The sequence below is a fragment of the Apus apus genome, chromosome 2, assembly GCF_020740795.1.
Source record: "Apus apus isolate bApuApu2 chromosome 2, bApuApu2.pri.cur, whole genome shotgun sequence".
NCBI lineage: Eukaryota > Metazoa > Chordata > Aves > Apodiformes > Apodidae > Apus > Apus apus.
Genome location: NC_067283.1, coordinates 32,008,804 through 32,021,795, shown reverse-complemented (window position 1 = coordinate 32,021,795; position 12,992 = coordinate 32,008,804). Strand labels below are relative to the sequence as shown.

The following is a 12,992-nucleotide window of genomic DNA, read 5'->3' as shown; positions in this document are numbered from 1 at the left end:
AAGACGGAGTTAGGGTGTTAGAGAATCAGAACCTCATTTGGAAGTTATGGTTCCTCCTAATCTCTTGGTATCTCAGATTCCCATTAGATTGAAATGTATCAACTTCCTGTCTGGAATAATGTTACTGTTTTCTCCATGTATCAGGAACATTATCTCTGAAGAAGCTGGAGATTTAAAACTTCAAATAGCTAAACTTAGAAAAAAATCACAACAATCAACCCCCTAAAAAGCAGTGCTGACATTTAGAAGACAGTGCATACCTCTGTGGTGAAGAAAACCTAAGCACAAGTTCTTTCCAGGCTGTTCAGGACATTTCCCACACTAATTCTGCACACACAATTCTTGTACTTGAGAGCCTTATATTACCATTTTAAGCTACAAAATGTATATAATCTTTTGAAAACAAAAACTAAACAGAAAACCCGAACCATAGACACAAACACAGCAGCTTACCAGAACATAAGTTACCCTGGTGATATGGGCAGGAAAAATCATCCATTTCACAGTACTTGCCATACACCTTGCCTAGCTTGCTTTTGTAGCAAAAACATTTCCCATCTATGCAATTGCCTTGACCACTGCAGATGGGTTGGTCCTGGTCTCGTCTGCACGCCTCAGAAGGAAGCGTAATGCTGTTGGAGCTACAGTTATTGTCACTGCACTGGGACTGCTTGCCATCAGAAAAAGTTTCATCAGTCCATACTCTTTTGTGCCTTGCACTGTCTCCGTACTGACAGGCACAGCTTTCCTGCACGTTAACGATGGCAGTTTCATTGAAACCAATAGGCTTAAGGATTGCATATTTTCTTCCTCCAGTTGTATCACATCCTTTCATTTTAAGCGATACATTGAAAAGTACCTAAGAAGTAAAGACAGATTTTACATCATTATTATTTCCTAAAAATAGCTTAAAAATTTAAATGCATAAATAAAGCAGAATCTTACATTGTATATGAATGTGCAGTGACTATTAATAACAAGATATAGAGTGGCTATTTGTCAAATACAATATGTTAGTAATGATTGGCATCACAAACACAGTTAAAATCCTAACAATAGAAGACTAACAGCATTCCACTTTTCATGTTAAGAAAGCATAACTGTAGAAGACAAGTTCTATACAAGTTAAATGGTAATAGAATTACCATCGTCATCCTCCTGTTATTTAATGTGTACATTCTGTTATACTATAGAAATACTCAGATGAGAAGTGGGAATAGATTGAGCAAGACAATACACAAACAGGAACAGAGATATTTTTCATAAAAAGAACCTATAATGAACATCCTTGCTGCAGAAATGGTCTGTGCAAATAGAAACCACAAAGGTTTTATGGATGGCCCTATCTATTCCTACTAAAACACAGAAATGGCTCACACCTTAGTATTAGCTTATTTTTTCCAATTCCTATAATGGGAACGGAGCAAGATAGTTTTGCTGCTCTTGCTGTGGCCCTGGGCAGACCAAGTGCTGCTTTAGAGTGGACCCAGTGCCTAGCTCCTGGCTGTCACGGCCATTACCACCATGCCTCAGGTCTTCACCCCAGTAGTGCCCACAGCAGCAGCAGCTCCCATGGCTTTCCAGAGTCCAGGCACAGGACTCAATATCAGATCTCTTTGACTGCTCTGATATTTGTAATACTTTAACTGGATAACAATTTTGTATTTCATTATTTTTTTTGTTGGTATTTTTCTAACGAGTAGGCTTCTGACACTGTGTGCTCACTAAGGCTACTTAGCCTGCTGATGGAAAACAACTCTTTCTTGCTTCCTCACAAAGAAAATATAACCAAGAGGAAAATCTTCAGGGTCCCTTCCAGCAAGGATGGTTCTATGAAAAGGCAAGAAAGAAACCCAAGAGAAGCAAATACCTTTACTCTTTACCACCAAGGAATGAAGATTTCCAATGAAAAAAAGAGAAAAGCTAAGAAGCTGATTACATATGAAGTTGAAACTACTCGCAAAGACTGGGACCATTCATTTCTCATCACCGTCTCCCTCTCTTGCTGTGCCCCCACACGAGAGCAGCCGAGCCCTCAGGGACAATGGTGGCTTTGTGGTGAGCAGGGCTGCGGCTGCCTACATGGACAACAGGAAAAGAATGCTCTGCAGAAGCATGGGCTTCGTAATATATCGAGGGGGCACGCAGGCTTTGTCTCTTCCTTTGCTTTTCTTCTTTGCTGCTTCTTGCATTCTTCTCAAATGTGCCACTACACACATAACCCCTCAGCTGCCTACGCTCTCCGTACATGGGACTTCTTCCCTTCAGCTACAGGGCAAAAGTGAGGCTATGCATGAATTCATATGGCAGGTGCATCTCACAAGGGGAGGACAGGCTGCACACAGAGAATGTTCTTTTATTCAACATCTTCAAGCACAACACAGCACTGGAGCAATGGCAGGGAGACGGGAGGGAAGGACAAATCATATCTTGTGTACAAGTAATGAAATTCAATGGCTCTGAACACAGCAGCAGAAAGATGAAACATTGCAACTAAACAATCATGACAGTGTGAATACTGACACTTGCTAATAGCCAAAGTTAGTTTTGCACCCTGAAGAGGCTGTAGGATTCTCCCAGAATATAACACACTTTGTGTTTTGCTGAGAAAAGGAAGGAAGAAGGATTAGACAATGAAAGGAATGTGAGAATTAAGGAAAAACATTTTGCCTGTAAACAAATACTGAAAGGAGGATTTATGGTTAAAAGAAATTAATCTCTTGAGGATGGCTCATTTTCAAGAGCAGCAGAGGTTTAGGACCACATGCAATCTTTTATAATCAACTGGCTTGGCTTTTTATTAAAAAGAAACAGATATAAATATTTTTCTTTTCATTAAACAGAACAAATTCCAGTCCTCTTTCTTATGACATGCAAAGGGAACAACACTAGAGAAGATATGAGTTAAGTAGAAAAACAAAGCAAATCTCTCTTAAACTGTAGAAGCTAATCAGGAGCGAGTAATGCAGACAAAATTCAGAAGCATATAAAATACATCTACATTAACATATTTAAAATTCACACATTTAATCTGCTGATTTGTTTTGCTATTTCTACACAGAGACGTAAGTAAAATCACACCAGCTGACTTGTGTGTACATGTAAAGAAGGAAAGAACTCCTTGACCCTGCTCTCCAGAAACACAGACCTCTTCCTGGCAAGCTAAATGAATTACTCTACTAGTCCAAGCAATTAAATCAATGTATCAAGGCACAGAGAAGTTGTTCTGGGAAGAAAACCATATTCTTTATATTAGCCAGACATCTTCCCCCGCATTTTCATGGTGTGTGATGCTCCAGTTTTACAATCCATTTCATTCAGTAGGTGGCACTGAACCAAAATCAGATAAATAATTTTATTAATTTGATGTATAAAATAAATTAATTATCCACAGCCCGGTGTGTGTGTGCATGAAGACTACTAGAGCAAGGAGCCAGAAAGGTGGCATATCATACAGACCCAAGGAACACAAATTCCAGTGATTCCTTTCTACTGGGTGATTATCTTTCAGCCTCTTATGAACAGATTTCATCACATTGATGAACATGGCCATTGTGCCCCATGGAGGACAAAGGAGGAGAGTTTTAATGGACTATAGCTTTCAGGAAAAGCTTTGAGCCTTAGTTTCATGAGATTAGCGAGAATTAAAATAAGACTCAGGAAAAATAAAACCAGAGAATAATAGAGTCTGTGATCATTAATCACAGAAATCCATTTTCAGTTTAAGTAAATCCCTAGAAGTGTTCACACCATTGAAACCCAACCAAACAGAAAAACAAGCATTCCAGCTCCTTGAAAAACGAGAACTATCAACATACTTCTTCATTGGATCCCACATTCTTACATCCTTCCATGCCAGTTTTTCTACTTCCATCAGGACAGATTGCAGTGATATTGAAATGAAGACCTTGGATCTGGTTATCCACTTGAATTTTCACTTCAGAGATCAGCTTCTGTAATCAGAAAACAAGTTTTAGTTGCATTGAATCTCAACATAGAATGTGCATTAGTGACTAGCTGTAAGTACTGCTACTATGTCTGACTAAAACCGAAGAAAGCTTGTCTGTGTGAACAAAGGAATGAATTAAAGCATTGTTTCCCACATAAAGACCCGATTACATTCCAAATGCACACAACCAGTGAGCTGGTAATTCTGATAAAGGGGATTATGTTTTCCAGATAAAAACTTTTCCAGCATTTCTAAAATGTTTTTGAGACTGCATTTTAATCAATTTGAAAATCTATTCCAAGAACTGGTGCACAAAAAAAGCTGCTTGTTGTTTGAGAGACTACACTGCCTTTTAGCCACATATTTAAACTAAAACTGTAAACATACTTACAACTATTGTTATCCAGTAGAAAAGGTTGTTAATTGACTTTACACTTAAAAAAATTCTGGTATTTTGCATCTGTCTTGAAAAGTTACCTCTGAACAAATCTTAGGGTGATCTAAAGGCTATTGGGATTACTCTTTCTGATTTATTTGGGTCAGATATGACTATATAAGTCACCTTGATTGATACTCATTGGGACTTTTCGGAATATAAAATAATGAAAAAGCCAGGTACTTTGAAACTTGCATTTACTGCATGCTCTAAAAACCTATGGCTGTCCAAGAAAGAATACTGCTTCTTGACTTTTAAAAATGCATGAAAGTTCTGTAGAAAACGATGAGGTGAAAACTACTCATAAAGATTACTGAAATTCCTGTCATGTTTGTATTGAAAAAAAATTACTTTAATGGGATATTTTTTCTGCTACAAATGGGAATTTAATTACATGAATCTGAACACATGGTTATATTAGTAACTCTTGAAAGTTAGTGACTCATCTTTGGCTTTTTAGCCAGGGATTTCCAGCCAGGATTTCCCACAACTAAGCCTAAGGTTTCCCTGCCTAGAACAAGAGGGCAAGAGGCCCACTGTCATCAAACATCAACACTAAATTTATTTTCTAATCTAAGTACTTTTGCTTTCAAGAAAGTAAAACATTTAAGCCCTTTTCACTGCGTCTTTTTGTATTAGAGGTGCATAAAACTAAGATAGAAATCTCAAAGTATCAAAGCCAATGCAATTTAGGGTGGGAAGGAAGATACTTTCTAAAAAATGAAAATAAGGCATGAACAAACTGGGGGTGGCTGGAACAGGAAAGTCCCGTATAATCTTCCATAGAACTAAATAATTATTTTGTAAATTTTTGTTTCCTCTCCTGGAATATTTGCCCTGCACTGTGCTTTAAAAACTGGGATACAATTTAGGATGGACAGTGTAAAAGTGGCATACAGACAGACCCTGATCTTAAAATTTTTTTTGCCAGCAACTCCTGTGAAAATTCGTATTCAAAATGAGATTTCTTGATTTTGTAGAAGAAAGTACAGGACCAGCGAGAACTTCTCTGCAATTCAGTTATACCTAACTTCCTCTGCTTTTTTAATGTCTTTGCCTTCTGTTTTCAACAGACAGTGAGAAAAATGTGCCCAAACCCACTCTATTAACTAGAAAGAGAAATGGAGCTTGGGTGATCGTTTTAGCCAATTTGCTGAAAACAAATAGCCTGATTTAGATAGTTAACATAGTACAATGGATCATTTCAGCCTCCCATGTGGAATTAAAAGTATGTTATACACTTTGATGCCTTGCATATAGCTTTGCCACTGATTTTTCAGCTTTTTGTAACTTGCATGTTTGTGTAACTTGCATACCTTAACCGCGTTCAACCATCTAACCCATCATGTTCATTTTGCTGCTGCTGCTGCCGTACGGGCTCCCTTTGCTCTGTGACATCAAATGTATATCAAAGCTGTTTATGCCGCCGCTTCCCAGACTGTCTTTCATTCACTATCAAGATGCCAATTTCCACTTTCAAGCTGCCATTCCCTGTGAAATCCATTTGTGAAAAATGACTTCATGTTCTTTCCCCTACTGTTACTTTCTCTTTCCCATACTGTTACTTTCAGTAATCTCTTCTTCACTGCCATCCCTCAAAATCTGAGTCATTATACAGCTTTGTGCTGTGTAAATACAGCTTTCCACAATGTCTGCTCTTGTTAAACTACCTCCTTGTAAATTCCCCATATTGTCCCTCTGCTAAGAATTGTGCTGTAAAACCCTCTAGATATTTTTTCCTCTGAATGTATATGGTGCTGAGACAGTGGTGTCTGGTCTGTAACTAAAGATCAGAGATGCAAAAACGCAAGTAAGTCAGATGTTTCTTTTGGAGGTATATGGCAAGAGGTGCAGAGAATCAACCAGCATATTTAGGACCATCCGTAGAAAAGCAAAAGTGCTAGTTCTTGTGTTTGAGACTCTGACAGCCTGGGAATTTGAGAGCTATCATGGGACAGTGTCACCCACAAACATGGACATTCAGAAAAGTAGGGAACTTATCTTTGTGGACTTCAGATAGAAACAAGATCTGGGAAATTCCAACTTTAGGCTATGAAAGGTGAAAATTCCCTGCACAAATATAGCATACAACATCATCACTCTCATCATACCTGATAGGCTTCTACCACCAAATCATTGAGATTTGCTGCTTGTGATTCTATCTGTCTTGCAACAGTACCAGGCAACAGAGGTAACAGATCCTGAGAAAAAATACAATTTTTTATGCAGTTTTAATTTTTAATATAAATATTGTGCTTTCAAATTTGGAAAAATAAATCAGGTTTCTAACCTACTTTATACCAATGGAACTGGCTTCCTTGAACTGCAAAAATAACATTGATGTTATTGTCAATCAATTTTTCAGAGAGCTGCCCAAGAGATGGATGCTCCTGCAAAATACAACAGAAAAGAGAAGTCTGTAGACAAAAATCTTACACTTAATATATGACACAACCACCCTGATAATTTTTTTCTAAATGTGCAGAGAAATGCTAGGCCTACATCCAAAAGAAGATGGGACCAATCAAATAAAAAGATCATGAGAGAAAAAAATCATCAGAGCATCAGCCAGGCTGTGACAGGCTTATCTGTTGTCAGCTGTGTGGTCGTGCTGCACAGCATAAGGAATATCTCATACAATACAATACCATTGTGTTGGTTTGAGTCTGATGCTTCAAATAAATTGATATGATCTTTTCCATGGTCTACCTGGAAGAATAACAGGATTTGTGGGAATGACAGTGGGTTCTTGTGCAAAAGTCAGGGAGAAAGTGCAACATGAAGGCACTAAGATGAGGTGTGCTTTGGGGAACAGCAAGGAGAGTCGTTAGAAGTTTGTTTCTCAGAAATTTATTTTGGCACCAAGAATCATACACATCAGCTAAATGCAGCCTCTAGGTCAGATTCTAGCAATATCAATATTCTGTATATATCTCAATTACAGCTGACAGCTTTCTTCATCTCAGTAGGTCCAAGACCTGCCTTCAGAGCGATGTTTCCAGTCCTCACTGTGACGACCTGCTACATTTTCTTAGCCACACTTGTGCTTGAAGAAGGTAGAATGAGTTTCATGTCTCTCCCCAGTAATGATATTGCTCCTACCTGGTGAAGTACCTACAATGGCATGTTCTGTGCCAGTGACCTGCCCTTCTACACCTCTCACTGAGAGATCTGACATGGACTTGAGAACAAGAGATGCATTGCTGTCCCTTCATTCAAGATCTGGAGAAGCACAAGGATGTCTGTGTGGTCCCAGTGGGCTGCTTTGTACCCCTGGGCTATGTGAGATCTCTCCCAATCCAGTACTCTAAAACAAACTGTAATTGGAAAGTTACTGCTTATTAACCACACATCTGTGACTACTTCTCAAGAAGTAAATTCAGCATTTAAAATTCATAACTAAACATAGAGAAGTGACTGGGGCCTTGGCCTGTGTTTCCTATTACAGAGATTTCATCTGGACACGTCCACTTATGTCAAGTCCTTCAACCCTTTTTCCCCATATACTTCTGCTGTCTTTCTCTTCCTTATGTTTTCCACTATCTGCCCCATATTGTCTCTTTCTTGTACAAACACACTCTCTTTCCTTGCACAATTAATTTCTCCTTACAGTGCCACTTGTTACTCAAGGCACCCTGCAAGTCAGCCGCTCTCCTAGCAGTAATTTGAATGCCAAGACAGCTGAGACAAAGTCGAGCATGGGGCCAAAAATCCAATTTCCATCATATCACACCACTATAAAGGGCCTTGTGCAGGAAGAACAAAGGAGTTTCTTGCTGCAGTTTGATCTTAGCCAGGGACCACACCCCCCTCAACTTTTCTGCCCTTTGGTTAGAGATTATAATCCTTAAAATGAGTGCTGAAAGGTAGGTAACATGGTCATAAATAGGCCTTCTTACAGCTCCAGCTGGGGAGTGTACCATACCTGAGGATTTGGCCAGCGTGCGTTCCTACCACATAGCACAGCTGCAGTTGAACTGCAGCAGCAGTGTCCTTGATGCTACTCTCAACAGCCTGCAGCATGGTACCACAGCCTCCTGCCTTCTCCATGACCACAGACCACAGTGGTGGGGCTTCACATGTGCTGCACAACCCTACAGGCCATATGCAACTGTCTGGCAGACCACAGACACACCACGTGTTCCCAGGACACAGGTAAGTGAAGTCAGGTGTTCTGCAAATACCTCCTGCACTGTATATTTCTGAAAGATGGGGGTAGTGTTGAGGGATCAAGTTGGTCTCCTACTCAACACGTGACACTAGACACATCCGAATTCCAGCCAAGTGGCTCTTCAATATCTCTCCAACTAACGAGAACACCCTGGGATCAGTGGTATCAGAAATTGGTTTCCAAGCCCTCATGAAACAAACTTATTCAGATAGAGCTTACTGAAGTCAACAGACAACATGTATAGACACGCAAGCATTGCAGGGACTGTAACCCCAAACTACGTAGTCTGCTTACAAGTAAAGCTGAACTTCATCTTCTTGTTAGTTCTACCTCACTAGCCAGCTTGGCTAGTTCTACGTTAAAGTCTCACTTCAGATTAGAAACAAACAAACAAAAATTTATTAGAAGAGACTGAAAAAAAAAAAAAGAAGAAAAAAGCATCAACTAACCCTCATTATCTTTTTCATTTTAAGCATGTAGAGAAACGACATAAGCAACTGTTGGTCACTCATGGAGCCTCACTTTGCTTGCTGTAAAAACCTTGCTGTACTTCACGTACTTTAATCTTATCTCTTCCCAATACCGGTCAGGCAAGCATACTTTCATTTTAGATCATCTTTCTTGTTCCAGTTACATTATTCATTTTATTATTTTAACCTACTGTGTTGAACTGAGAAGATAACTAATACACATGTTAACTATTTCAGAAAGGGGGTTAACCAAGGACAGTTCTAATTAAAATGGACCAGATATCTTTCCTGTCTTATCCTTTTTTGCTGACCTCTGTGAGACTTCTTAGTAAAACTTAGAAAGAAACAGGCAGAAGAATGACTAACTGGAAGTACTTCTGACATAAAGGTTAAGCTTAAGCAAATAAATACAGCAAAGTCCTCTTAACTGGCACAAGGAGAAAATAAAATTTGCCAAAATGCAATCTCACAACTACTAGAAGCTAAGAATCAAAGTAGGAAAGCAATTAGATTACAGATGGCTCTTTTAATTTATCATAGCACAACAGAAGTGCATTGATGAGGAAAAAACAAACAAACAAAAAAAAGGCTTCATATTTTAAAAAGCTGATGGCCTTTAATGACGTTTCATTTAACTATCAAGTAGTCTTTTTTTTTTTTTTCTGATTTTACTTGTTAATTTGAAATTTCTTTATGGATCTCTATGACTAAAATAATCACAGGTACATGCCATTGATAAGAAAAAAAAAGCAGGAAACCAGTACACCTGTCCTTACAGACACTATTGTGTTACCATGCCAATCTACTCCAGAAAATATCTAGCAATGAGAAAGATTTCCATTTTACCCCTTTTATATGACTATATGCATGTCTACTATTACATGTGGGCATGCAAGACTTAACCTGTGGTTAAAAACAGTATGAGCTAGCAGCCAGAAAACACATGGGCCAAAATGTGCCACCACAGATCTAAGTACCTTTCAAGGTAATTTCACTTGGGTGGCTAAAAAGACTAACTCATTTCACAAATGGCTTCACTAGTAATAATAATGGACATTTCTTTTTCTATCTATGGGACAGAAAAATGAAGAACTTTCAGAGCAAAATTCAGAAAATACATTCTTCAGTCAGCCATCAGTTTGTCACAGTTCCTTAAAAAGTGATGAAGTAATTTTGTCTGCAAGGCTTCCTAGCTGAAACAGAAGTTAACTTGGACAGAAAACAACTATAGTTCTATAGTTTTTTTGTTTGTGTTTCTTGTTTGGGATTTTTTTTGTGGATTTTGTTTATTTGTTGCATTGTGGGGGTTTTTTGTTGTTGTTTTTTTGTTTGTTTGTTTGTTTTTCCTGAAGGGGACAATACCTTTATTAGCAAAGGAATCATGAACTCCAGAATAATATTTGTATCCTCAGCAACTGTTAATAAGCAGAGCAAAATTCCTCTCATTTAAAGCACTGAAATTAGGGAAATAAGAAAATAATGAAAGAAAAATAGAGAGAGGGATTCCATAACTTGTAAGTATGCTCTGCTTTGGGAAAGGAAAGTTTAGGGATTATTTTCTTTAAGTAGAATAAAGGAAGGAGCTGTTTTTACCCCAGGGACACTGTAGAAATACTGAAAATAACAGACCGGCTAGAGGGAAATAAATAATTCTGACATCTGTGAGGGAATATCCAAGAGGTGACGAAGTATATAAATGAAAGAACATCAGATAATTGGAAATCCAAACAACCTCCCTGTTAGCACACACTCAGCTCCCTCCTCCGCTCAGCAAGGTCCTGAACACCCACCAATTCCCAGAAACCTCCCATATTTCATGATCACACACCATACGGCGTCTGCTTCCTGCTGCCCCACCATCCTTGTAAACACCAGTTGCTGGAATTAAACTCAGGTCTAGCCTAACTTACACACACCCCCCTCTGACTTCACTATCACATTTCTGGCTTGGGCTGAGCACAGGCCATATACTTTAACTAAGTGCAGTTAGCATTGAGAATAAAACTGTAATGTGATCTAATTACACTAGAGTTCATTTTCTGTTTTCTGGCGATTATGTGGAAAGTAGAAATTCATGTTTCTTAAATAAATTATTCATATTTATATAAGGAAACAGCCAAAGCAATTAAAACCTACAAATCTTAGGAAAAAAACCCACACCTGTATGCAATCACTCACGACTACTTCATAAGTTATTGAAGAAATTACTTTGAAAGCTAAAAATATCTGCTGAAAGCACATTATTTCACCACAGCAGATTTGATGCAACTTTTTGCACTGATACGTATTACCACACTTCGGTTTTATACCATGAGATTCCAGTGCATTAAATGCAACATTACCACAGCAAAGCTTTGAGGCACAAGAATATTTTCTAGTCCATCATGGTTGAATTAGCTCATTGCTGTTGCACGTCTTCTGTTTTACTTCTATCAAGCTTACTCAAACACTGCAACTATGCATCTTCTGACCATAAAGCATGACCACTACTTTTTTCTCTTTAGCAGCATCATACAATTCTTAAATGCATATTTAAGAATTGCTCATCATTATGAAATGGTAATAAAACCCCACACCAAACCCAGTAACATTCCCCTCTGCTGTGTCTCAGATCCCAAAATACTTTATCCTGGACAAAACCAATGTCAATATTTTCCAATGGCTGATTCCGCATTTCACATCTTGCCTACCTGGGAAAACACCATTCTAATAATTGAATTCAAAGCAACACTTTGGTAACAACCATTTATGCAGTCTGACATTGCTTCTTTGGAGGCAGAATGCATGACATACACCTTACCATACTCGTAGCTTTGATGTACACATTATCTTTCAAATGACAGTTTCCATCATGGGGAATTACAATCCCTGCTAATTTACTGTCAAGGGCCAGATGGGAAGTTTGGTCTGTCATCACAAGAAGCAGTCGCTTTGCTTCCTTACGCCATCCAATATGGCTCTAAAATAAAATAAAGAAATAAGAAATAAGAAAGCAGTAACTATCTACTTCCTAAAATAATAAATAACAACATGAAAAAATAATGTGAAAGTCTAGTTTCAGCTATTACACTGTTTAGCAGCACTGACTTTAAACCAGGCTTTTTAAGCATTTTATGAGGAAACATACATCATGTCCTACATCTGAAACTACTTTGGCGAGTCAGAGATCTACTTAATACTTTATTTGCTTATTGAAAAAAAAAATATGAAAATATATAAAAGTTATGCTTTATGTAGTGGGCTTGGGTAGCAGCTGCTACACTGTGTATCATTATTACACACGAATGCAAATGCATAGCATTTATGTAACTTTCTGGGATCCAAAAAGTATAACAACCAACAAATACACATTCATTCATATTGGTACTTGGTGCCCTCCTCGATTTTTAGTTTATATTTATTTACTTTATATTCTCATCATTCTATAATTTCCTTTTCCTACACAGCTTTCAGGAAAAGACACTGGCATATGATCAACCACTAAAATAAAGTTTGAGTGCCTTAATGAGCCTGCAAACTGAGAAATTCCCTCCTCATGCTCACTCCCTGCTAGCTCTGAACGGGGATTAAGTATCTCATGACAGTAGGGATAATGAGTGCAGAGGAGTGTGATGTCTTTTCCAGCTTACACATTAGGCATCAGCCTCCCTCAGCCAATCCTAGACAGTATGCTCCTACAGAAGGGGTATTTTAATTTTTATTTATAAACAGGTTATATCTGAAATAATCTCAAATGCTTCTCCACCACCATAGAAACTTAGTGGTCGCAGAAGTCCATCATCACTTTGTCACCTCAAGACTCCTACCTACATAGATCACATTAACCAAAATTTTAAAGAATCTTAATGTCCTAACCTGCTAGTGCTTGCAACAGGGATGTATTGGTTAAAGCAAGATGGAGCAAGTTATTAAGTTCTGTTGTAGGCAAAATGAGTGCACACTAATGTAAATTATAGTTCATTATGG

The 12,992-nt window shown here is 38.2% G+C and overlaps 1 protein-coding gene across 2 annotated transcripts in view; it reads right to left on the bottom strand.

Moving 5' to 3' along the window:
* ITGB8 (integrin subunit beta 8) overlaps nucleotides 1-12,992 on the bottom strand; it is a 48,265-nt gene that overhangs the window by 10,660 nt on the left and 24,613 nt on the right. For both annotated transcript variants that reach the window (XM_051609873.1, XM_051609874.1), the window contains 5 exons: nucleotides 11,827-11,985; nucleotides 6,680-6,775; nucleotides 6,497-6,586; nucleotides 3,819-3,953; nucleotides 454-859 (listed from right to left, as the gene is read on the bottom strand). In XM_051609873.1, coding sequence (XP_051465833.1) covers nucleotides 454-859; nucleotides 3,819-3,953; nucleotides 6,497-6,586; nucleotides 6,680-6,775; nucleotides 11,827-11,985 — 886 coding nt within the window. The remainder of the gene's footprint in view (nucleotides 1-453; nucleotides 860-3,818; nucleotides 3,954-6,496; nucleotides 6,587-6,679; nucleotides 6,776-11,826; nucleotides 11,986-12,992) is intronic.